At 42.6% G+C, this 27356-nt stretch overlaps 1 protein-coding gene across 1 annotated transcript; it reads left to right on the forward strand.

Annotated features, from left to right (window-relative positions):
• Positions 1-8152: 8152 nt before the first annotated feature.
• On the forward strand, positions 8153-26863 carry Nrsn1 (neurensin 1). Its single transcript, XM_028776353.1, has 4 exons — positions 8153-8301; positions 10056-10124; positions 15791-15990; positions 25124-26863. The coding sequence occupies exons 3-4, from the start codon at positions 15799-15801 to the stop codon at positions 25520-25522; spliced, it is 591 nt and encodes a 196-aa protein (XP_028632186.1). The 5' UTR covers positions 8153-8301; positions 10056-10124; positions 15791-15798; the 3' UTR covers positions 25523-26863.
• The last annotated feature ends 493 nt before the right edge of the window (positions 26864-27356 follow it).

Below are 27356 nucleotides of genomic sequence, written 5' to 3' on the forward strand. Positions count from 1 at the left end.
GCAATGCATGTGTGGTCATATCCATTCATACACTCCATAGATGTATTTAAACAAAATAACAGTGCATAGCATATATACAATAAAAGACTGCCCTACAAGTCTAGGCAGGACTCATATATTATGATTGTGACACACTGTGTCTGTTTTGTAAGAAGCATTGAAGTCTTGGAGGTAGCTCTCATCATCAGGATAACTCTACTTGCTAAAAACATAAATTAGATACTTGGTAAAAAACTTCAAATCTAATCAGAAGTATGGTATAAGAAACAGAAAAGAAAAAAAAAGCCAAAAGTAAAGACTCATCTCCAGAGCTGACAGGTTCACAGTGAGCAAGATTCCCTATGCTGCCTTTCTGAAGTGCTTTGTTTTAAAGTACCGCAGATATGCACAGACCCAGGGGCTTGGCTATACTTTTCTCCAAGCTGTTTCAGACGTGTGTCTTTTGCCCTCACATAAGAGGTTATTTTTCCCTCTTTCAGTAATGGATCTGCTCCTCAATGACACAACATTTTAAAAACATTTATTTTTATTAGACATGTATGAGTGTTTACCTATTTTTATGTATTACAATACCTGAGTGTCTGGTGTCTTTCGAGGACAGAAGAGGATGACAAACTCTGAAACTGGAGTCACAGGCAGTTGTGAGCTGCTGTGTGGAAACTGGGAACTGAACCTGGGTCCTTTGCAACAGCTACAAGTGTTCTTATTGGCTGAATCATCTCTCCAATCCCCTGTGATACTTTCTTCCCTTTATCATAATTGTTTAAGTTCATGCCTTGTCTCCATGGCTAAGTTTAATTAGAAGCTTCTGAGAATTAGGGTCATTGTCTATGAATCCCAACATTACTCAGCACAGAACCTAGACTACAATATGCTTAGCCCATGGGAAGTAGCACTACTAGAAGATATGGCTTTGTTGGAATAGGAATGGCCTTGTTGGAGGAAGTGTGTCACTGTGTAGGTGGGCTTTGACAGTTCCTAGTGTTCAAGCTCCAGCCAGTCCAGAAGAGACGCCCCTCCTGGCTGCCTTCAGATCAAGATGTAGAATTCTCAGTTCTGCCTCCAGCACCATGTGTGCCTGCATGCTGCCATGCTTCTCGACATGATGACAACAGACTGGACCTCTGAAACTGCAAGCCAGCCTCAATTAGATGCTGTCCTTTAAAAGAGTTGCCTTGGTCATGGTGCCTCTTCGCAGCAATGGAAACCTAAACTAAGATACCTACTGAGCCATCTCATTGACCTTGATAGTTGAGGGCTTGATTTTGTATTATATTCTCCTCTTGCCAGATCAAAGTAGGACTAGAGACATACCATTAAGTACCTTGCCTACATCACATCATCAGGGCTGATGTTCCAGGTTGCCAGAATCCTAAAGTATGTCTGTGTCAATCAATAGGTAGCAGCTTATCCCTTGTAGGCTGCTGCTGTCCCAGCTGTGATAAACCCTCCTTTGAGGCCCCTGGAAGCCCTTTATATACCTATAAGAACAATAATGCTTACAAGAGGAGTCTTTCAAGATCATTTCTGTGACCAACATCCATTCTCATTGTTCCATGCTTGTACTGAAGCAGTTGATAAATGTCTTGAATTTCACCTCTGCTGTTCAAGGGTAAGGTAGAGTTGATACGCACCCATCCAGTCTGGAGCTGGCAAAGGCTTAAAAAGCACATCTTCAAGTGACACATTTAGAATTGACTGTGCATTTGCAGAACCTGATTTTTAAACAAAAACAAAACAAACAACCCCCCCAAAAGAACCCACAGAAGCCTAATTCAAAAAGCAGAAAAAAAAAGTCTTGCACTTTTTCTCATCAGTCTTTTCCTATGATGTCATGGTGGGATTTGTTTACTGTTTAATGATGTTCTGGTATGAACAAAGAACCCTTACAAGCAACTGTAGACCTTTCCACCATGCACAGCCTGACTCTCAGACACACCATATGAGGAGATCTGAATGCTTGTGCCTGGCCAAGGGCAGGGACAGAGGAGAAAGTGACCAGCAATCTGTCCTTAGAAGGTGAGAGACAGCAGGAGTTGAGACCACATACACATCGAGCCTCCAAACCCCCAGCTCCTGAACCTATTTTAACCTTTAGATATTTTTCACAGACACAAATTCAAAGAGACAAGTAAGAATTTTTCAAGATAGCAACTGTAGAGCACTAAGACCTGTACTGGTTACTTCTCTCGTTGTTGTGACAAAATAACTCACAATAGGAGCTTTAAAAGGGAAGGGTTTATTCTGGTAATAATTTGGCAGTGTAGTTCATCATGGCACGGAGGTTATGGTAAAGTAGCTGGCCACATTACATCTGTGGTCAGGAAGCGAAGAAATATGAATGTCTTGTTCAGCTTGCCTTCTCCTACATTTTCAGTCAAGGTCACAAGGCCAAAATGACCTTTAGTGTGCACATTCCCATCTCAGTTAAAGGTACCTGGAAACACTTTCACTGACACATGCAGAAGTGTGTCTCCTAGGTGGCTACAAATCCAGTTAAGATGAGCCATCACAACCCTCAGTGTGGAACTAGCTTGTCATTCCAGAGCCCCATGAGTCAAACTCTGGAAACCCATGATGTGAACAACATCCATAGGAACCTAGGAGCCACACATGTATTTTTGGGATTGAGTATGGTGAAGCAACAGAAGAGAGATACAATCTGTGCAGACAGCCACAGCAGTGTCTTGAGGTAACCACAGGAATCAGTTACTCCAGGTCTGCTATTGGTGACATGCCTTCATGTCATTTATGACCCTCCTTGCTGCCCAGTGTTAAGGCAACCTTCCAGTGATCTAAGCACTTGAGAGTCTAAGGCAGGAGGATTTTATAAGTTCAAGGCCAATCTGAGCTACACAGTAATTTCTACACCAGTCTGAACTACAGTTCCGCAAAAAAGACGGTGGAGATAGATCACTTTAAGTCCTGAGGTGACTTTTCAGGATCTCAGCCTGTTTTCTTTCCAACTCAATGTGTTACAGAAAAAGTTCTGGTCTTGTCACTAATAACTACAATAGCAGTTAACACATGTACCTTCTAAAGAGAAACTTTTGAAAAGACACAGAGCAATGGATTTACAATGTAAGTATTTCAGCACTCTGTAGCTGATGCTCAAGACCTCATCAAAGTTAAGTATGCTACCAGCCTGTTCTACCCCTTCAGCACATCCCCTGTTCTACAAAGTAAAGCGTCCCTGTGAAATAAAGGCTGGGCCTCAGATCTGGACACATAGAATTTCTTAGCTACAGCCATTAAGAAAATGTGAAATTGGATCTTGGATCTTGATCTTTGAGAACCGGCCATCATCATTAAGCAGTTGGGGGTTGGGGGGAGAAGCAGGCAAACATCTGTTCTCTCCAAGAACATGCAGAGCATACTAATCACAAAACGCAGAGCAGAGCATCCTGGCCTCAGCTTGGACTGCCTGCAGAGCCTAGCCAGTTGAGTCTGACCAGAGCACAGCGGCAGAGAAGGTCACCAGCAAAGGGCCCAGTCCCTGGTGACTCTGCCTCTTATCAGCTGGATGAAAATCAAAACAGGTCACTTCCAGGGTCACTGCCCATCTTTCTCCTGCAGTCTCAGGATCCCAGGAACAAGGTTCAGCCCTAAGGGCACACACCAAACCATGTGTTTTTCATTCCTGATATTGTCAGCATTCTGTATCCATCTGACAGTCAAACCCTGCTCCAGACCCTTTCCATTCATTTACTAATTTATGCATTCCTCCAAAGGCATGATCTACACTAAAACAATGTGTTATCCTATGTGTAGAATAAAAGGCAAGCTCCAGGCAAAATCCTTTCTCTATGATGCCCAAAAACCTAATTTGGAAGGGTACAGAGATTGAAAAGTCATTCTGAAATAGAAGGTGTGTGTGTCTCAGAGGGGGGCGTGATCAATGAGCACATTAAAGAAGATTTGGTTGCGCAGGCGGTGGTCACAGTTCTATGTGAAGAATGAGCAGCTGTCATCGGAGGAGGCAAGAAACGGTGAGCACAACAGCAGTGAATTAAGATAGTGTTAGATGCATAGACCACACTTAGTGTCCACTATGATGAGAAACGGACATAGAAGAAAAGTCATGAAAGGAAACGAAAGCCATGGGAGGCTAGAAAGGCCGCTCCAGGCTACAATTCAAGCCTCCCTTCTGAAGAACTGCCCAGGAAACTACAACCTCTCCTGACCTCTCTTCTCTCTGACTTTTCATAATGCTTCTGCTTGTCTCTCACCCTTTAAGCTCTAAATGGCAGATACTCAACAAATGCCTGCTGAATAATGAATTAATAAGCATGTGCCTTGTTAAATCCCATACAGCAGGGAAACTGACGAGTTATATTTGAAATCAAACTTAGTTGCTTCACAGTAATCATCTTTGTTCACTGATGTTTAAAACGTGACTTAAGTAGACTCTACGATTGGTACAAGGTAACTTTACACATCAAGGACATCATGATGTTCATCTGCCATCTGTGGCTTCATCTCACTCTTTCATCTACCTACAGCTTTCAAAGCGTCATCCAAGGCTGCTGTGCTAGTGGAAGACATTTTACCTCCATTCTCCTGGATAGGTGTGGGATAGAGACTGTGCAAGTTAGAAATGAACCTGCCAAAAGAGGATCTAAACTAAATGCAGAGCCTGGGGGCTTAGAGAGCTCAAGGCTCCAAGCTGATAGCCACGACCTCCCAAGATGCTTATCTAAATAAGAGATAAATACTATCAGTAATATAATGAGAGCTATAATTTATTGATTGCTTACTTTGTGATCAATGCCTTACAGACACAATCCCATTTAATTCTTATAGCCACTCTATGGAACGGATATTTCTGTAAGCATTCTATAGATTAGAATAATGGTATAGTGAGCCGTAAAGAAACTTGATCCAAATTGAACAGGTAGGAAGCAGTAGACCCAGAATTTAAAATTCGGGTCTATTTAGGTTATGATGAGCCTACCATTCTGAACCAATGGATGCTTTCCAAAGGAAACTAGAGCAATTTCCATGCATCAGTCAGACAATCAGAAGCCAGCTACATCCTTCTAGAAGCCCAGAAGAAGAGCGCATCAGAGTTTTGCAGATGTGCTGATTTTAGGGACCTTTGAGGATGTGAAAATATGCACAGCCATGCTTTTTTCTAAGAATAAATGCTCATCAGATCTGCACAGGGAATTCGAGGAAAGGAAGCCAGTGCACAGCATCTCTAAAGTCCAGAGGTGAGCTCCTTATGCTGACTGGGGAGGGAGGAGGAAACTGGATGTGAGTAGCACTAGGGAGCACTGTGAATGTAGGTCTGAACAAAGGAACAAAGACAGCAACAGTGCACTCTCTCTGCAGTCCTCTCCAAGCGCTTGCTCAACACTGATCCTAGCGGGTCCACTTTTTATTTAAAGAATAGAGTTGTTCCTTGGGCTTTTTTCCTGAAACCTCTGTGAAGTCAAGGAAATAAGTAAAATAACACCTATCATGTTGATCCTCTCCAAACAGGAAATGACCTTGCAAAGTGCAGTCCAGCTCCTGCCTCCCTGTGGTAGCTTCATTATTCTTGATACACTGTAACCAGATAGCTTACAAAGAGCAATTTCAAGAAAGGTGTTGCTTTGGTTCACAGTATAAGAGGCTCAGTCTACCACAGCAGGGAAGGCATAGGGCAGGCAGTTCCACATGGCAGGCTTGTGTATCCAGAGAACCTTTCCACATCTTGACAGAACAAGAAACAGAACAGACAGCAAGTGGATCTGGACTATAAAACCCCAAGACCCAAGCTCAGTTGGCAGAACTTACAGACCCAGAGAGTCGATTTCTGATGATCTCAACTTTGGTCAGACAGATTTCTTTTTGAAGTGGGTTGTGATTAATTCAAAGACTCATAACTGGTCAGAGTGCTGGGTATAAATAATTCTGAGTGTTCAGCTGTAGATGGCTTATCAATACCAACCTCCTACTATGCCAGGCTCAGGGGTCTTCATGAAAGAGGATGCAGAATGGAAGAGGGCCAGCAGACAGGAAGAAGAGCCAGGAAGTGCTGGTTTCTGTATATGATGTGGGTGTTGCAGGCATCTCCCCAGAGCAGCTGTGGTTACCTCCAGGAACCGCACAAGACCAAGCAAATCAAAATTCAAGCATGGACGGGTGAAAGGCCTTCAGGCTTCATCACTATTAGAGGTGCTCTTTGCAGTTGATTAGCTGCAGAGGGAGGAAATGTCACTCTCTTCACTCTCTTCTGGAGATATGACCTCTGGTAGGATGCACATGATCCACTGGGTGGCCACTCACCTTCGTGCTTGTGAGCAGCAATAATGACTTGAATTATTAATAACAACAACATTAACAAAAAAGACATGAAGTTGGGGGGAGGTAAAATGGCGGTTACTAGAGAGATGGACGGGTAGCAGTAGCTAGAAATGATCAATACACATTGGATAAATACATGAGACTTTTCAAAAACTTAAAATGTATTAAAAAAAATAAAATTCTCTGCTGGATATAGTTGGTACAAAGGCAGATGGATCTCTGTGAGTTCAAAGCCAGACTGATCTGCATACAGAGTTCCAGGATGGCCAGGGATACACATTAAGACCTTGTCTCAGAACAAAACCCACAACAAAACAAATAAACCTCAAGCCTTAATCAACTTCCTCCTAGGAGGCTCCACCTCTTAAAAGTCCTACAATTGCACAACCTTACTAAACACCACCCCAGATAGGGATCACGTATTCAATCACGTGTGAATGTATAGGGCTCACATCACTGAAATCAAGGCAGTGGTTGTAGGACCTGTGTAAGCAATTCTGAGTCTGTGTCACCATATATATACATTTCTCTTACCTCAGCCTTCTCATCTGCTGAATAGGGGTTATAGAGCACCTACCATAGAAGATTGCTGCAGGCAGTAAAGATTTCTTACATATATGATGAACACATACATAGTATAGGTAAAGCAATGCCTAACAAGGTACTGGGTAACTATGGTATCATTTTATTATTATTCAGAGCGTATGCATACAAACATTAATAATACATGACTTTTTCAGTAAGTATCACTTGCCAGTGATCTGCATCAAGTCCCTGGAGCAGCTGTTACTGTGTAACAGTATATAGTATATAGTGTTGCTATATATTACTGTGTACATACCTACACACATTTTCACAGGTTGTTACTCTGGTGTGGTAGCCTTCAAGCATTCCTTTTCATCTCTTAAATCTTATTATTTAATTTATTATTCTGATCTGTCTTCCCCTCGTACATTTAGATTTCCTGATGTCAGAGTCAAGGACAAAGTCAGGAGCTGAAATCTAGAGCTATAGCAGAGGGAAGGTTCTGGCTGTTGGACATTGAACTGCCAGTCCAGACCGGTTGCTTACTCCCTGTCTCTTATAGGACTGAAAACAGAGATGAGGCTTCTACAGACCACTGAAGAGGAATAGGAGAAACGGACATTGAATTTACCCACCTCTCTGGTCACTTTTATTGTTGTTGTTGTTGTTGTTGTTGTTGTTAATTATTAATTGGTTTATTTGAGACAGGGTCTCTCTATGTATCACTGGCTGTCCTGGAACTCCCAATGTAGACCAGGCTGGTCTCAAATTCACAGATTCCCCTGCCTCTGCCTCCCAAAGTGCTGGGGTTAAAGGTGACCACTACCATCCCTTGCTGTTTACTTTCTAAAAATCTATTTTAAAACGACAAAAACAAACAAACAAGAACAGATTTGGTGGTGCAGCTTGTCATCCCAACTACTTGGAAGGTTAAAGTGGAAGGTCAAAAGTTCAAGGCCCGCCTGGGCTTGAGTGGGTTTAAGACCAGCCTGTACAACTTTTGAGACCCTGTCTCAAAGAAAAATAGAAAGAGGGAGGCGATATGGCTCAGGAGTAGAGCGCTAGCTCATGGCCCAGAGTTCAAACCCTTGTCCTTGGGAGGGGAAAAGGCCCTTTGAGACAGAATACAGCTGGAGCCAGAGAAGAAAGCAGGAGTTGAGGTAAACAGTGAGCCAGCAGGCGTCCAACAAGGCCAGGGTGGGGACAAGGAGATACCACAGGAAGGGGCGGTGCTCCAGGTCGGCCCTTCCCACAGGCTCCCCCCTGCGCTGCGCGGACACGGCCCCTACTCGCGGCCGCGCGCGCCTGGGCTGCGCGGGCACGTGAGCCACTGGCTGTCAATCACGTGCAGCTGAGCTTGGAGAGGCGGGAGTGGCGACAGCGGCGGCGGCGGCGGCGGCAGTGGCGGTGGTGATGGGACCCCAGCGAGAGATCTGCGGCTAGGTTGGCTGCACTTGCTCCACGGGTCGGGGATTGGAGGGACAGGTAAGGCAGCGAGAGGGTTGAGGGCTGTTCTGGGGCTACCTCTTCACCTCATTCTCCTCTGGTCCTCTTTCCTCCCGCCCTCCTCACACACAAATCTCTATCAATCAATTTCTCTCCTTCAACTCCACTCCCTCCACCCCAGATTCCCCTCTTCTCCCTCCTTATTCACACACACACACACACACGCACACGTTAAAATACACAAAAATGTGGCAATTTGAAGCAACCAACTTCATGCTTTGGGGGATTGTGGACTATGTTACGTAAGAATTTGGGTGTTGTATAGCTAAAAACTTAAGAGTTTCCTTCCTATAAGACAAGAAAAGTTGTATTTTCAGTAAGGAACAGATGGATTTAGAGTTTACAAGGCTTTTTAGATTTCTCTTCCAGGCTGACTTGACCTGTTCTCTACCGGAATCACCACCACCAGCCCTCCTTAGCCATGTTTAAAGATGTTTTTGATATGATCTTAGAACCTACTTCTTTTTGTTATTGGATAGGGACACGAGGGTGGAGGTCAGACCAAGGCTGGCGACCTCACAAACCAGCTGGAGTTGGAACAGCTAGTGTAGACTTAATTGGTTCCTGGCTCTCTGGCGCCAATGTTTTCAGGACCTTGGAGAGCTCCCAAAGCTCTATACAGGCCAGTACTTTGGTCAAGGACCAAAACCATCAGTTTCTTCAGACACAACAAGGAAAGGAAAGGACACTGCTGAGAGGGAGAGGCAGAGACAGAAACCAGGAGAGGCAAAGAGGGAAATCTGGGAGACAGAAGAAGCTTTTAACTGAGCTTTTAACTGGCTTCTTTTTTTTTTTTTTTTTAAATTCAATTCCCAGATTCTAATGTTGGCTCATATACCACCCAAACTTCAAGAACAAGAAAATGGGTCTTGAAGATGGTACAGCTATTTATTTTTCATTATAGACTGAGTATAGAAATACTGAAGACAGTTTGTTATGTCTGGCTTACACTTCTCCCCTCTAACCTTCGGTTTCTCCTACAAATGCAATGGGCACCTGTCCAACAGGATTTTTAATGGCCTTTTAGATGATCTGGGCCTCTATTTTTCATTTGTTTGTTTGTTTGTTTTGTTTCACAAGACTAGAGTAATGCAGGAAACCAATAGCTCAGTAGCTAGCAGCAGTCTCTTAATTGAATTTTGTGCAGGCACCTGCTTCTCTTGAGCAGCTGGAGAATAAACTGATCATGATAGGAAGAGAACGGATGTGGAAGTTAAACTAAACGCAATGAGTAAATTGTCCAAAGAGATTTGCTGAGGGTGTGATGCATGTAAGCTTATCGGAAGACACAAGGATTGTAAGGCTCATTTGTTTTGCAAAGCAGTTATGAGATGTCTAGGAAACAAGATACCATCGTTCACATGGAATGTGTGTGATATAAGCAGAGCAGGCAAGTTAGTGCTGTCAACTTCATGGAAAACAATAGTGCCAAGATAAAAGCAGCACCTGTATGGTGTACCGGGGCTCACTAAGCCCTTGGGTTTATGTCACTTCAGTCATGCCAAAAATTATCTCGAGAAGACATTAGAAAGTTTTAAAACATAAGTTAGACCTCTGAGTTTCTTTTTGTTTGCTTTCTTTCTTTGGTTTTGTTCTTTGTTTTTGTTTTTAAGAAAAGCCATCACTGCTCTTTCACAAGAAGATCTTGGTCAAAGGTTTTATGAGTGGCTTGTAATTTTTTTATTTTGCTCTGGGTCATATCTGCAGAGTTATTGTTGTCTTTTCTTAAATAGAACTGAAGAATGAGCTTCTAAAAGAAAGATCAAAGAATAAACAGGCAGAGGAGAAGGAGAACATTGAAGGTAAGAGTCAGCTTTTGTCATCTGTGAATGCAGATAAGGAAGAGTTTTAAAGGAGAAGAAGACTGCTTATTTTGGTTCTGAATTTTGCGTGCCTTATTAAGATAGATAGATAGATAGATAGATAGATAGATAGATAGATAGATGACAGGTAGAAAATAAAGAGAAAGATGATAGGTTTATGACAGATAATAGAAAGAAAGATAGATGATAGACAGACAATATAGATAAGTAGACAAATGATGTATAGATAGACAGAAGATAATAGCTTATATGGATGGGTAGAAAAATTGGTAGAGGATAATCAATGGACAGATGGACTATAGATAGAAAATGTCAGACAGATGTATAGGTAAGAGATGTATGGATAAGTAGAGATAGATAACCATCACTTGAAAGATTCAGACAACTGATAATGAGTAAACTAATTATATACTATTATTCCTATTTTCTAAAGTATTAAAGTGACTGCCAATGCACTGGTAGAGAGAGTATAAAAAAAGATCTCATTCTACAAAGCCGCTATCTCTGTGATTATTCTAAAAAGACAAAATATCTGTTGGTAGAAAATATCCTTTGGTAGAAACACATTTCAAGTTTTATGATCATGCTGTAATTCAAAAATGCTCAATTTCAAAGTGGCAAGGCTCTTAGCAGGCTTTCATGCCTTCCTGTGTGCACTGTGAATCTCATAGAGTCTTTTAAGGGACATGACCTTTTGGGTTTGGTTCTGGATAAATGGTCTCAGTGGAGTGTGTCTATACCTTGTGCCTTGTAGCACCAGCCCTGTAGAAAGTGACTCTAATGGGAATGTCACTCCCATTTGCTCAGAGTTATTTTGAAAGAGAAAAATCAGTATGAAAATTTGAGAGTTATTTCAAAGTGGATAAAGAGAACAGGGCCTGGCCCACAAGTGACTCACACATAGAGCCATGGGAAAACACTCATCCACTTTGTGCCTCAATTTGCTGCCTCCCTTCTCTCAAGGAGACCATGAAGATAAACAGTGTGATGCCTGTGATGTCCTCAGAGTTGCAGGAGGTATAAAGACTTGTTTCTATTTCTATGACTGTGAGCAGTTTTAAAATAAAAAATGAAAATAACTGCATATATTAGCCCAAAATTAAAATTCTCAACAACTGATACCACAGTGCATTGATACATGTTCTTACTGCACTGCTCATGGGGATCTGTCTGTCTAGCCAGGGGGTCATTCCCAGTATTTGTCCTCTCATCTACTGTAAATGTTGCACATGAAGGCTATTTTGTTGAAGAGAAGTAACAGGAAGAAGAAAGCTGTGAATAGTCCCCATTTGTCAATATCTACAAGTTCCCTCAGGGAGAATACAAGCAAATCCCTCTTCACAGGTGAGCAAATAGGTCCACACAGATGGCATCTTGTCTGGATTCTGTCATGATTCCAGACTGGAGGTATAAAATAGTTGGTAAAATGTTTGCCTCCCATGCACAAGGCCCTGGTGAGATAACCAGCCCTTCACAAACCAGGCATGATGGCGCATGTTAACACTCCTAATGTGGAAGCCAGAGGATCAGAAGTTCAGGGCTAGTCTCAGGTACAAAGACAGTTAATTCAATGTCAACCTGGAGATCTTGCTGCCCCCAAGTCCCAAAAGAGAATACAGGAGCCCCCACTTGAGTATTTACAAGTTATATATCAATAGTATGTCATTTAAATATAATTCTAGAAAGCTCCTTTATCTGCTTCTAGGCCTGTACCTCCTGCATATTAAAGCTTTCTCTATGTAATAACAGAGCCCCCTTAGGTCTTTCCCTTAATAATAACCGCAAATAACATTGATGCTACAGTTTTGTGACTGCTGGTACAGATATTTAATACAAGGTAACAAAGCCTTGCTCAATAAGGGAGTACTTATTCAAAGACCTTTGTCCAGTTTTGTGTTCCTGTCTATGTCTTGGTTTATTGCATATCATTAGTAATTAACCATCTTTAAGATCACTTTATGACATGACTTCATGTATCCTTTGTCTAACAACACTGATATCAGTCAACAGATTCCAAATAATTATAACATTCTTTGTATAAAGACAGCTAGTTTCTGACTTACTAACTTTTCCTTGAGTTATATAACTCTGTCGAGGTTCTTAGACCACCACACACTCAATCTATGATGGAATATTTTAAAACTCATTTACAAAGTCATTCTCTTCCAGACATCAGTCCTATCTTGTTGTATCTTGAGGAAGGTATGTGGATTTTCTCAGACACTTCCTGCCATCTGGGTGCTACTATTGAAGGCAACATGTGTGATACTGAAGTGGTATGTTTAACAAGCAATCTGTAAGCACTCAGCCTGTTTAATTCAAGTAGAAAACCTAGGTAGCAGCATACATTCACATCAAGCTAAACTTCATACACACTGGAATTAAGGACATGTCTGTGACTGACAGTCCACGAGGTGGTAGAGAATCAATAAGCTCAAGTGTATACCCAACAAAAAGTAAACGGCTCACTCTGAAGATATGTAACCAAACCTCCTAAAAAAAAAATACATCTGGAAGAAATAAAACCTTAGTCCAGTCCAACCTTCTTATTGCAAGGATGATGAAACCACATCCATGAGAAGTTAATAAGCTTGTGAGTGATGTCATGACCAGAAACAAGTGCCTGAGTCCATTCTCTGCTCTATGCAGCTAACATGACACAGGCTATGTTCTTCTTGTTCATGTCTTATGCTCTTGGAAGATGAAGTAAGGGTCAGCAAGATTCTTCTTTGGGAGTACATCCAGCATCACTAATGGTCCATTTTGAAGTGGAATGCATGCTCAGGATCAAAATGTTTGCTTCAGGGCACTTTCTTCTGCTACTTTTTGTTTTTCTCTCTTATGTTGGCTTTTTGTTCTGTTTTGTTAACTTTAAAGTTTAATTAAAGATCATTACAAAGTATGCTGGCAGTGGGCTGGGCAGAGAATGAATACAGTGAGTTTCAGGGATCTGCTGAGCATCAGAGCTGACTCCTAAGAGTAGGAACTCCAGCATCCAAGTGAAGTAGCTCCTTCTTTTGCTATAAAGGACATTTTCATTCCTCCTATATCCTATATCTGTCTATATGTTGAAGACTCTGGTGCTCTGCAGGAGACATGTAGATTATATAAACCATCTAGGTGAGTTGATTCTGACTACACAAACCTATGATTCAGACCAAGTTCCTGCACATTGTAGTAACTGTCATCTTTTGTCTCCTCCCTGACTCACAGTGTAACCTTTAGCAAGATGATTTTTCTAAACCTCAGTTTCCTCAATGACAAAGCAGAGTTAGTAATACCAATCCAATTTCCAGTTGACTAAAAAAAAATATTTTATTAGAATGTCTTCAAAGAAGGCAACTCTAAAATTATCCTACTTATGTGTCACTGGTAATAGGCTCTTATTAATCAGATTCATTGTATAAGCATTACATAGAAGGTACTGAAGAGGTCATCCTAGCACTCAAGATATAAGAGTTAGGTACCAATCTTTTGATCCATCAGGCTTTGCTGCAAGCAGACAAAATGCTTTCTAAAGCCTCAACTAGTTGTGAAGTCAAACCCCTCCGAATGTCTAAAAGTTCTCTTTTGAAATGCTTACCTTTCTTTACCTCTCCTGACGTACTCTCCAGAATGATTTTTTTAGAGGTAGTTGTTACTGAACCAAAAAAGTGCACAGGTGCCAAGTGCAATACTGGCCAGCATACAGAAAGATGAGACAAGTGGACAAGATGCCATCTGCTGTGCCATTCTTCTGACACCAAGAGCATACTTTCTCAATTTTGATTACATTTTCTAATCAAATTTGACTGTGGCTGGAATATAAAGGAATGCTCTTGTGAGATTCCTTGTTCCCACAGGACTATTCTCACCTTTCGCCATCATCTGTCTGTATTGGTTACTTTATGAGTTGCTGGGACAAGACACAGACAAAGGCAACCTATGCAAGTAAGGGCTTATTTGGGCTCACTGTTCTAGGCCATAGCTTATCATGGCAGCAAGAACTTGAGGCAGCTTGTCACATTACATCCATGTTCAGGAAGGACAGATAAATGCCTGTGCTCATCATTAATCAGTTCAGGTCTTCAGGATTAGTGCTACCTGCCTTTACAGAAATTCTTCCCACCTCAGTGAACTTAATCTAGAAAACCTTTCACAGGTGTTCCCAGGAGTTTGCTTTTTTGGTGATTCTAAATTCTTTGAAGTTGGCAATCAAGATAACCATCACATTATCCAACCAAATTGAGTAACCACAAAGAAATCTGACAGAACTGTAAGGAACAGCTTTGTCCTGTGGACATTACTAGCTGGTTCCTTGGTAAGCAAGTAGAACATTTAATGCCTCTTTCTCGGCCTAGATTATAGCACAGTCCAAGACTTTCCTGAAAAAAATATTTCTAGTGAGAAAATAGCTTTGGGCCTCACTTCATCATATACAGTCTATGTTCAAACAAGGAAAATAATCTATAAGAAATTGAAAAATACCAAATATCTCCGGATTCTAGCTAAACACCTATCTGCTTATACAGACATCAGAAAAGTCAAAGAACATACAACTGAGAAATCCCTCACTCACCAAAACTATGACCTCTCAGTAATTCCTTACTAAAAAGAATAAACAAAAACATTGAGTTTAGTGGTTAAGAGCACCAGCTGCTCTTCTAAAGGCCTGCGGTTCAGTTCTGAGCATCCACATGGTGACTCACAACCACCTATAGCTCCAGCTTCAGAGGTTCCAGCACCCTCTTCTGGTCTTAGCAGGTACCAGGCGTGCACACATTTAAGACGTGCAGAAAAACAAAACAAACAAACAAAAAAAACCACCCAAACACATTAAATAAAGTTTCATTTAAAAAATAATATAAATGATTAACCACATCTTTTTAAACCGTTCTCTCCAAGAGTAACAATTGGAACCAATCAATCTTAAATTTTCATCTTACAAAGGAAGTTCCCTAGGCAGCTCAGTTTTATTTACTTTTCCTAGATCTTATTTATACTAGACACTTGGAAGGAAATAGTAAAAAGGGTCAATTGTCTGCATTAAATGTTCACACCCATGCAGACAGACATAGCCACAAATAACCACAGACATACATGGTGCTGAATCTAGTGAGGTATAAATTAATGGTCCAGTCACTTGTGGTTAACAAAGCATGTAAGTTGCTCCACAGCTTTCTAACAAGGTTTCCATATGGCCTAGCAATTAATTAAAATATCAGAAGATGTTACATGAGCTCTGGACACAAAACCGGAAAGCGCTAAGAGGAATATTGTACACAGTCTGGAAAGGAATGTGGTTAAAAATCCAGGACAAGCAGAGACAAATTCCACCCATGGCCAGTGAGTGCCCATAAATTTCTTACATTAAAGGTCTGTTGTCAGAGCTCCTTTATTGCCACTTCTTATTTTATGCAACTTAAGTGACTGAAGCTAGCGTATCTCCTTTGTGGAGAACCAATTCTAGCCATTTTACATTCAACAGAAGAGAAGGGTGGATGGTAAGGTAGGTGGATCTTTGAAGATGCTTTTTTGCTTAAAACAAAAAAGAGAACTGTTTGGATAGGTTGGCCTGGAATCATTCTTACATTTAATATGCTTTCTGACCCTGAGGTCCAAGAACTAGCCCATGGGGCTGATCTCTGTGGATGCTCTCTTTCCAGCTGGGAAGATGACTTCTTGCAGCAACACCTGTGGATCCAGGCAAGCCCAGGCTGACACCGAGGGTGGGTACCAGCAGCGCTATGGAGTTCGGTCCTATCTGCATCAGTTTTATGAGGACTGCACTTCCTCTATCTGGGAGTATGAGGATGATTTCCAGATCCAGAGATCGCCTAACAGGTGGAGCTCAGTATTCTGGAAGGTGAGGAACCAGCAATTGAAAAAAATAAATAGCAGATGTGGAAAATACCAGAGCAACAGAGAGCTAAGGGGTTCTCTGTGTGTGCCTCAATCTCAGTGACATTAAATGCATTACTCTTCCCTTGGAAAGGAGATTATAAATTTGGGGTAAAAGAAAGCCCCTAAATGCAACATAATTACTTGATGAGCTGGTTAAACAGGAGTGGGTTCAAAGGCCAGACAATTAGTAGTCTTGCTAGCCGTTAACTTGCTAGTTCAGTCGTTAACTGTGAAAGACTCAAATGCAGAGCACTGTATTCTTATAGTCTGGATAGGTATCTGTTGTAGTTTAAATATGTAAAGTCCCCCACTGGTGCCTGTGTTTGAGCATTTGATTCCCAGTCTCTGATGCTGTTTGGGGTGATTGCAAAACGTTTAAGAGATGGGTGGGTCCCTGGAGGCTGGGCCATAAGATTTTTACCTTAGCCTGGCTTTTTACCTGCACTGTGCTCCCTGCTTATCCAAAGGGAGCAAGTCCCTGCCACTATAGTCAGGAGCCAAGCCTTCTCCAGCCATGCTGGATAGTATTCCCTCAAGTGCACCACAGAAACCCCGCCCCTTCACTTGCTTCTTTCAAGTGTCTTCTCACCATGTGGAGAGAAGGAACTAACTCAGTATCAGTTAATACCTTGTAACAATAACTAGAAAGAAATAATGGTGTTGAGCAAGAATTAATGCTGAAATATGGCCCTGAAGTCATAACACCAGCTCTGCCATCACCATATAGGGGACCGTGAGTCTTTCTGAGGCACCTCATTAGAAAATGCATGTCATGTCTCAAGAGATACTTAGCACTGACTCCATCTATATAATGATTGGGATGAAGTGCTGGAAATGATAAACAGGAAATAAAAGATTCCCTTACCCCACGGACCTGAGGCAGCTAGTCCCAAGCATCCACAGTCAGGAAGAAGAGAGAGATGAATGCTGGTGTGACCACATAATGGCCCTAACAACATATCAAGTGACAACAGTCATACACATAAGATTGAGGTGCAGGGATGTAGAAAGGTATGCAGAAGACATGAAATCAGAGTAAACACAGCTGGCCTGGTGGAGCAGACCAGAACGTTTTCAGGCTGAATGTCATTTGGCACTGGGAACATAGCAATCCCAAAACCCATGGGAAGAGGGAAGATGCCCAGTCTGGAAGCAGAGTTAGAATGGGGAACACAAGGAATTCAGGAAAATAACAGCACAGATGGTTCCTATGGGGTCTTGTAGATGATGGTGAAGACATGGGCTTTTATCTCAAGAAACAGGGATATCCATCTGCAGAAGTCAGAGTAACTAATATTTTCACTGCCTTTCTGGCTACTGAGCAGAAAAAAAAAAAAAAAAAACATCGGAGGGCACACAGCTGAATGAGTTCAGATATGGTTAAAGTAACAATGGTAGTTTAGATTAGGAAGGTGTCAATGATGATTTAAAACAGTCCAGCATAGCAGAAATTTTGATGGCCAGGCTGTCAAATTATGCTAATGAAAAGAAGCCATCAAGAAGGTCTCATAGCTTCAACCTGAGTTTGTGTCCTGGATGGTACAGTGGCTTCTTAGATGGAGATACCCAGCAGAGACATGGGACAGGTAGAAACCATGAGTATGGCTTTGACTCACTGAACGGAACTATTACACCCATAGAGATAGGCCTCAAGTGGCCATTTCAACCTACTGTCTCAGCTCATGTATTTGAGATCATTCATAGATAGAATGTACAGAAGGTCCCAGCCAGGACAACCTGAGCAAAGACAATGAACATAGAGTGAAAAGGATACTGGAATGTGCCAGTGTTTAAGAAAAGAGAATTTTTCATGGAAGGACATTAAGAAGATTCGTCTTCAGAGTATACCTGGGGTCTCCTCCATCTCCAAGATTTTGTGCTTATTCTGAAAGATCCCACCATTTTTACCCAGACACTGAGTTAAACTGAAACGCATTGTTAATACCGTGTAGCAAGAGGCGGCTCCACCTAGTGAATGTGAGCATACATTCCCATCTCAGGCCATATGAATGCAAACCCATGCTCTTGAGTTTCATAGCTCTGCCACTTTGGGTAGTGACACTTCACTTCCCATGTAAATAATGTGAGACTCGAGACAGTATTTAGAAAGTGCTTAAGACAACAGCTGCTGTACCTTCAGTAAGATTTGTCTGTATTAGGGGCCATTGCTTCATGCCAATTAGAATACTAAGTTCTGACATGGAAATAAAACTGGATATCTAGTGAATTACATACTGGGTAACATAGTGTGAATGACCTGAGGCTTGTGTTAATTCAAAATCATTCTGTTGTCACAGAATCTGTATTAGCGTTAGACAAGCCAGTATTCTCGTTCTGTAAAAATCTCAGCTCAGATGAATTCTTATTGGCCCAGATCAATAAAATGCATACTTAGAGCCAGGTATACCTTGTATAGGTGATTGCCTCCCTCCACTCTGAGATCTCTCCTTCCACTCTTTCCTTCTCACCTCCCTTCCGCCCTCCTTTCTTTCTGTGTGTGTGTGTGTGTGTGTGTGTGTGTATGTACAACTGAATGGAATATGTTTATTTTGCCAATATCTTTCAATGCCACTGACATAAATAATACTTAGGCATTTGTGCACTGGTGTGTGACTTAGGGAACTCCAAATCCATTAAACAGTATACAACTGCAAATTGAAAAATAAAGAACTCACAGTAAATGACCAGCTCCATTAAGATTTTAATATTTTACCATTCTATCTTACACTAGTAAAGCCCAAATATTTGTTCCCTGTTGTGTTAGGCCTGTGTTAGAGAAACACAGGCTGACGTTTCTCTGCAGCTGCACACAGAAGCCTAGTGCCAGCCTACATAGCCTAAGGAGTCTGTCTTGGTGACATTAGCTCTACCCCTGACAGAAGCTGGCCATTCTGGGGAACTTCCAAAGCAGGCTGAGTGGAAGTGTTCTCTGGAAGAACTTTGTAATAATACAGAAAAGGCCCCCATTGCACACGTGGCCCAGTAAGACCTTCTTCAATGTCTTTTCTTGGTTTTCAACATGCAACCATAGGTGGTTCAAGTTGCTTGCAACATCTTTCCCTCCACTGTGGAAACATAAGAGTGGAGTCACGCTATCCCTTGGGGCTATGCTCACAGTGCCTTGTTAGCTAGCACTCCACCCTTGAGCTCCTGAGCAGTGAGCAGACTGGACAGGCTTAATGAGAACAGAGATCGAAATCACATAGGCCTGAGTTCAAATCAGTACTCTGTCCTCCTGGCTCATCTGTATGTGGTACTTATCTCAGTGCTATCCTTTCACTCCACAAAAGCTTATTTGTCCACCACACATCCACAGCACTGCTGTGTGATTTGGGAATTGCAAACTCATTAAACGCTATACAACTGTAGATTGAAAATAAAGAACTCACAGTAAATGACAACTCCATTTGGGATTTTAATACGTTCCCCTTTTATCTTACACATGTAATGTCCAGAATCTAAGCCACATGGTAAGTACAACAGACAAATAGGATCCATTCTTCCCTCTGAATATAGTGATTTACAGTTCAATGGAGGAAGTAGATAACTGAGGTTATTACAATCCAGTATGTTAACTGTCCCTATCAAAGTGGTTACAGTACATATTGAGAACACAGAGTTTGGGAAGTGGGAGGAAGTGCTTATCTGGTGCAGTTTGGAGAAGTTGCTCCCAGTGGAGACTCCCTGCACATCTGTAGGAGCAGGGCATCTGGTATCATGATAGAAAGAAGTACATTGCAAATTCAGAGGGTGGAAGATCACAGCGGATAGCAGGGACCCAGGCAGAGCAAGCAGTGGAGCAAAGGTGTTTGTGGGTTTGCAGAGGTCATGGGTGAGCTGGAAATGCATTCAGAGGCTCACAGAAGGCTTCGGGTGCAATAAAAATTTCTCCATAGCCTCATAGCATTCTGAATATGATGAGGAAAAAAGATAGTATTTAGATTTGAGGATTGCCACATAATCTGGGGCAAACACATATTCCAATGTAAATGATAGTCTTTGTGACTCTGGAGCTTTAATAATTAGCAAAATGCAGTTTTCAGGCATCACAGAAGACTATAAGATAGGGTGTCAAGATCAGGAGTGACCCCAAGGAGTGAGCATGGGAACTAAAATAATTATTGAATTTGGAAGCTATTACATTTGTCTGTGTGCTAGAGGGGTCAATCTCTGTGAAGTGCAAGGGCTGATGGGTAAGTTCATTACTCTGGTGTAGAGTCACTGTGCGTACTGGGTGGAGTTAGGCCTGAAGAAGCAGCTAAACCAGTTTTACATCACCAACATGCTTCACTTGGTAGAGCTCAGAATCTAGGGGGTGGAGAGAGGTAGGTAACAATAAGCAAGACCCTGCGACTGTCATGGGCAGAATCCCTCGCTACTCAGAGCTCAGGGCTCACAGAGGAAGCTACATCAGTCCTCAGAGATAGGGAAGGATCAAAATCCAGTTCTCACTCCCCATGAGCTTTGAATGATCTCCATCACAGATGGCTCCTTCACGCCAGCTCCATCCAGCCTTCTCCCCTACAGGCTGTCCCTCCATGCCTAGCTGCTTCTGGCCTCCAGTAGGCATTATTGCCTCCTCTGTGCCAAAGCAGCTGTGCTACAGAGGCTGGCTGCTGGCTCTGCCTTCTAGCTTGGCACACACTGTGAATTCAGACTTCACCAGCACACTGGGAGACAAGGAAGGAAATGTTGGTCGAAATAACAGTAATTTTTTGGCTGATTTCTGGAACCCAAGGTTGCCTCTCTAGCCAACTCTCCTTTGCTATAGCAGGGAATGGGTTTCACGCATGCTCTACATAGCTCAGGTAGACATAGGGAGTCACAGCCAAGACACTAGCCTTGCTGCTGCTGTGGAAGTTTACCAACACCTAGTGAGGTCCTTCAAACTTGACACCAAGACTGGTCCCACCACCCCATAGCCTGAGGATGCTCTTGGGACCTGGATGGAACATCTCTAGCGGCTTTCCAACCCTCAAAGACACTTGACACTGAAAAGAACTTCGGTGCTCTCTTAGAACCCTCAATGACCCTTGTGTGGTTATGCTTTTTACTGATTTTTCTCTTAGACCTAAGACTGCTTCAACTCCCAACTATGTTTGGATACAGTTCACATGTTGGCTGACAGACTCATCCCCAAATTTTAATTCCTTCCAATATTCCAACATGATATCAGGATCAGTCTACACAGCCCACCTGCCCTCCCCTCGGTGATTTGTCATCATGATTCATTCATTACTCCTCCGTGCCTGCGGTGGCAAGCTGTCTTCTGATGTAACATGTTTGCAGTCCCTCTCTGGGACACACTGTTTAGAGGTTCCACGACATTTGCATTGATTGCAGACAGCCAATGATGATTGCCTCCTTCTTCTGAGACCCCAATGGGAATAATGGACAAAGGAGCCTCTTCCTGGTCAGTCAGGGCTTCAGTTCTGACCATGATCAGAACTTCATCCACGTGGAAGCCATATTTGGATGTTAGCTTGTGAGTGATATTCTAAGAGTGGATTTTGTCTTGTGTGCTGCTCAGATAAGAAGGCTATGCTGAGATCACTGGGGTCCACTTTCAGTAGGCTGGAGGCTGGAGTTTGCCAGTCAAGAGTTTTTTCAGAGTCAGGCTGGAGTATGAACTCTGAAGAGGCAAGACAGAAAAGGCAGGGCTCCTGCATCCCGAGCTCTGCAGAAATTGTAAAACCAAGACTGCCACAGCTTTGTCCCTCTCAGTGTCTGAGCTTCAGTATCAGTTCTCGAGGAAGGAGGTAATTTAATGACATGGGAAGCGAGTCACCATGGATATTTAAGTTAATTTAGTTTATGCTTCCAGAATTTTCCAATGTGAGTCATTTTTGAAGAGTTATAAATAATGGCTAGTCTCTGAAGGTGAATTACTTACCATCATTTTTAGCAATTCAAAATATAATTTTACAATCCAATTTTTCCTCTGTCACTTGCATCTAACCCAGAATAGCTTCTCTGCTTGTATTTATTCTCGACACTGGCATATTTCATTTTTTACTTTCTTCGTTATATCATATTAAAGGAAATGTGTCCATATATGGTGGATAAAACTCTTTAGACATTAAAATAAATAATAGGCAGGAAATGTGAAAATAGTAATTGGCAGAGTATTGTGGGCATAAGAAAAGCAGGGGCTCACACCACCCCACATTGTATTGACTACAGAAGCTTGGAATGCACTTCTTCCACCCTACAGGCTGCAGTGTCTGACAATGACTATGAAAGTTTCTACTTCTCTTAAGCAGCTGTATTAAGTACACTGTATCTAGCATGGTTTCTGGGGCACACTGATGCTGCACTCCTCAATCAATGTGCCACCTCTGAAGTTCCACCCACTTTAAATTCCAAGATTAAGTAGGAGTATGTATTTGTTTATTTTTCTAACCTTGTTACTCAAACTTAAAGCAATTAGGAATGAAAAAAAAAGACATTTAAAAAATTGATAGTTAACCCTTATTCCAATGTTAACTACTCTTTATTCCAAATGTTAAGTAACTGTTTTAATGCTGTTAACCAAAGGGTTTTTTTCCACATCATAACAGCTGCTCATCAGAGTTTGTTACTAGCCAAATGCAAAGTGCTTTTGAACAGTCATATTTAATCTTCACAATGTCATAATGTAGATATTACGATCATTTGTCATTTCTATAAGTAGGAAAAAATGTTTATACAAACGTTTGAGTAACTTTGCTTCTGTGATTCCAGTACGAGTTGCAGGATGCCAGCCCAAGGGGAGTCTACCTACCCCTCATGTGTGGGCTCACATTGTGGGGAAAAAATTACAGCCCGCAGCAGTGGGGTCCGGGGAGGCTTCCATACTGCGGCAGGTCCCACATGCGGGAGGAGATCTAAGGTTCCAGTGGCCTGGAGGCTTTGGCAGAGGCAGGCCCCAATGACACGAGGAAGTCCTTGGTTCCAAAAGGGTTTATTGTCATGGCGGATGGTAGATGGATCAGGAAGTATGCCCCATAAAACTCAAGCCAGTCCTGAGTTAAATAGGGAGGGAGAAATGGGGAGGATTGGGGGAGGATTGAGGAGGATCTGGGGAGGCATGCTTAATTTGCTCTGCCCTCTGCCCTCCCTAGGCCCTGAGGCCTCTAGTCACACCCTCTACCTGTGCACTTTGGGAGGGGCTGTAAATCTTTGGGGACTAGACTGCTTTTCAGGACCCTGGATTCTGGGGATGCTCCAAACTCCTGCTGGTTCTCACGCAGAGTCTCCGGGTTCTAGGCACCTGCCCAGCCATGAACCAGAATACCCTTTCGCAGTCCCACATCACATCACCACATGCACATCCAGAATGACTGTAAAGGGGAAGGGGAGACTGTCAACTGTATCAATAAGGGTTCTTTAAAGGACAGAACTGATTACTATTTGGGTGGCTTACAGGCTATAATTGGGATAGTCCAAGCATGGCTGTCTCCTAACCAAAAGGCTAAAGATTCAGTAGTTGTTCAGTCCAGGAGGCTGGGTTGTATCAGCAGTCTCAATCTGATGCTGGAGTCCCTGGAGGATTCCCAGAGAGCTGCTGGTGTTCCATCTACATTGGAATCCGAAACAAACAAGTTCTGATAACAGTGAATTAATGCCTCAGCAATAGATTGCATGAATTTGTCAGCAAGAGCGAGAGCAAGTGGGCAACAAAGGGAGTGCTTTCCTCCATCCTCATCCTGTCAAGTGGGTTGACTCAGGAGGTGAGGCCCAGATTTAGGGTGGCTCCTCCCACCTTAAATGATCCATTCCATCAAGAACATCCCTCACAGGCTTGCCCAGATGCTGGAGTTTCAGTTGATTTTAGATGTAGTCAGGTTGACAACCAAGCGTAGCTGTCACATCCACTGACCACCCTTCCTCTGCATCCTGCTGAGATGTGAGCAAGCTGTGGCTTTGTGCTTTCATAACCATGGAGTTGGCCCAGACATGCCTTCCCCACTATGCTAAGCCATATCCACTTGAGCCCAAACAAATTCTTCCTCTCGTAAGTTTCTTTTGCCAGGCATTTGGTTACATAAATGAAAACCTAAAACAGCTATACTGCATTTAAGGAGATCTTGACTTGAGGCAGTTTATCTTCCATGTGTTGCTCTAACATGTTGGCATCTGCACAAATTCTACTCACTTAACTACACGTGGAAAGATACAGTGCATTGGTCTGGGGTCATCTGTGTGGCTTCCAGCCCCTGTCTCTGTGGTGGGTCTAGTTTTAGCCAATGACTAACCCGCTGGAGGCCCCACATTTTTAATTGCTGGCTATGGATCCTTCCCTGCTTACTTTCAGAAGGCATCAGCCTCCATAAGGATTGTCAGGATTCTCAAGCCCCAGATACCAGGACCACATCTGTCTGCCAAGGATGCTAGGTTTGCTACACATTGCAGTGAAAATAGTGATATCACAGGGGCACAGAATGAGAGAGTGAGAAAGAATGAATTATAGGATGTAGCTTTGGTTAGAGGATTCCAGGAGGGACTAAGAGAGCAACCAGAAGGCAGATACATTAATAGGAGAGCCATAGTAGAAAAAGGAGTAACAGATAGGCCTATTGGCTGGGAAGAACCACCTACAGGGTGACACTGTTTTGTAAAAGCTATGACCCAATCATGAAACGGCTAGGTCTTGTCTTCTTCCATCATGGCCATAGGTTGAGCTTGTCTGAGTTGACACTCTATGAGATTTTTCTGTGATTGACATAACATACTGTAAGATGACAGCTTCTGGTGAGATCAAGGTTTTCACAGGACAGAGTCAAGCCAGCTCTGGACATCAGGGAAGTTTCTCTCTTCCTCAACACCAAGTGAGGCATGTGAACAAAGGCAGGTTCCTTCAGTTTGTACAAGTCGGAAGCTATAGGGTGTTGGTCTGGGTGCTGCTTGTATTCAAAAGCTAAATTCAGTACTCCAAGATCTGGTTACTCCAGCAGTCTAGATTAGATATAAGATTAAGTCGGGTTTTCATGCAGATCGAAGGTGGCTGGGAATAGCCTGAACTCTGGAGAAGTGGGCGGTGCCCTTGTGGCTGAGGGGAAGCAGAAGGGTTCAGCTGTTCACTTTCTCCTGCCTCTATCCTTATCTCTCTCTAGGTCGGACTCATCTCTGGCACTGTCTTTGTGATTCTTGGACTAACTGTCCTAGCGGTGGGCTTTCTTGTGCCCCCCAAAATCGAAGCTTTTGGTGAAGCTGATTTCATGGTGGTGGACACACATGCTGTACAGTACAACGGCGCCCTGGATACATGCAAGCTAGCAGGGGCTGTGCTCTTCTGCATCGGGGGCACATCCATGGCAGGGTGCCTACTGATGTCTGTGTTTGCCAAGAGCTATTCCAAAGAAGAAAAGTTCCTCCAACAGAAGTTTAAAGAGCGAATCGCAGACATTAAAGCCCATACCCAACCCATCACTAAAACTCCAGGCCCGGGGGACACCAAAATCCCTGTCACTTTGTCCAGAGTTCAGAATGTGCAGCCTCTATCAGCCACTTGAAACATTTGCCACCTCTCAGGCGTCCCCTCTCTGATTCACACACATCATCGTTAAAAAAGAGGTAGCCAGTCAGTTTTTGAGATAACATGCATTTGGCAGTGACCTACCCCTAGAGCTATGTGGGGCTGGACAGGGTGTCATGCAGGCTTACATGCAGTTCAGGTGACAGTGGATGTTATGTGTCAGTCCATGCCCCCGCTTCTGGTGGGTTCCACCAGCCCCTCTTGAACTAGTCTCTCTGGTGTATCAATGTTGTGTTCTTTTCTGTGTTATTTGAAAACACGGAACAGCATAGACCAGCCTACCAGTCCTCAACGTGATCCACTTCATTCTCTAATAAGTTTTTCTGATCCTTCCGTGTGGTGCTGTCTTCCATGCCTATCTCTGTATATGATACCATCACATGTTCCTAGGATTGTGGTTTCCTGATTTTGATCCAGATGTTAGACTTTTAACTCTATCTTAGCATAAAAGTCCTAAAAGTGAACAGGAATTTATAATGTCCCATGTAAATCATTTTGTTTCCTCTACACGTTGTTTCTTTTCACTCAAGTAAAATTGCCAATTTTTTGAATCTTGATAAAAGCAACATCAACAATGATACCGGGAGTATATATGTACACAGCATCTGAATATAGTTAAACATTGGAAAACTTGAGTTCCTGCCATTAACTTTGCAGTGTAAAAAAAAAATGTTCCCTGGGTCTCAGTTTTCCCTCCTGTGTATGAGGGTTTCAGAACCTTTCCTGCTCAAGTATCCAAATTTATTTTCATGTGTCACTGAGTGTCTTTCCTGAGGATCTTGTGATTGTCTCCTGTTGGGGTAGTGTCAGAACTGGACTCCTGGAGTCTCCAATTCTGCATATTTTACAGTATTTACTCAAAATACCTAACCAAGCAGGCTGGATGATGCCAATATGTTTCTATAGAGACAAGTATGCTATTCTCAAATAAGAAGCCCCAGGTTGGTGTTAACCTTAAAAAGCATTTTAATCCTCAAACAGGAAAAACTGAGTCCCAGATCCCAGATCCCATTGTCCCCAGATCTCTTTGTCCCTTGCGTTTTCATTTAATCTGCAAATGTAGATTAAACAGAGGAAAGGGCAAAGTCTGACTTTGGTATTCTCTCAAATGTGCTTCTTAGAGTTTTTGTCTTTGTATGTGTACATAGCCTTCATTTCAATGGTAAATAACACATGTGAATGGGCCCGACCAGAACTGCACTGTCATCCCTCCAGTGTGGCTCTTTTCTCTCCCAACATGTAATTTTCCATTCTGAGACTGAATAAGCTTTGATGTTTCCCTGACTAAATGGAAGAATAAATGAAGCAATTAGTGGTCTTTGTGTGTGGTGTTTATTTTGCACCCTGCAGCATAACACACAGGGCAATCACCATCCTCAGTGGGGATCATCCGCTAGGTTGTAGAGAAGCTGTTCTGGTTTCCTTTCCTTCTCTACCTTTCCATGGAAATACCACTTTAATTTTATTCTCTGAAACCTTACACAAGGCCCCAAGCATCTGTGATGAGCATCTTTTAGATGCTTGCTTCTATCTTGGTACCAATGTATCCTAGAGAATGAGGCTTGACTTTTTATTAGGGTCTGGAATGAAAACTAATAGTTGGTGGAGCTTGAAAAGTCTCGAGTGCAAAAGAAGTTCCATCTCTTACATAAAAGCTTTGGGGGAGGGAGGAAGCCACAATGAACAGAATAGAAGGTAACAGCCATCTCATACCCCATGCCTCTGCTCAGCCCCAGTTCTGTAGCTGTGGGTACCTATAAGCACACCCACAGCCTACCTAGCAGGCATTGAACATCACAGAGGAAAGACTA

Source organism: Grammomys surdaster, unplaced genomic scaffold (assembly GCF_004785775.1).
Source record: "Grammomys surdaster isolate TR1022 unplaced genomic scaffold, NIH_TR_1.0 267, whole genome shotgun sequence".
In the NCBI taxonomy this organism is placed as follows: Eukaryota; Metazoa; Chordata; class Mammalia; order Rodentia; family Muridae; genus Grammomys; species Grammomys surdaster.

Coding starts and splice junctions, on each gene's coding strand:
- Nrsn1 (XM_028776353.1), top strand. CDS start 15,799: ATGACTTCTTGCAGCAACACCTGTGGATCCAGGCAAGCCCAGGCTGAC. Junction 15,991..25,123: donor GGAGCTCAGTATTCTGGAAG/GTGAGGAACCAG, acceptor ATCTCTCTCTAG/GTCGGACTCATCTCTGGCAC.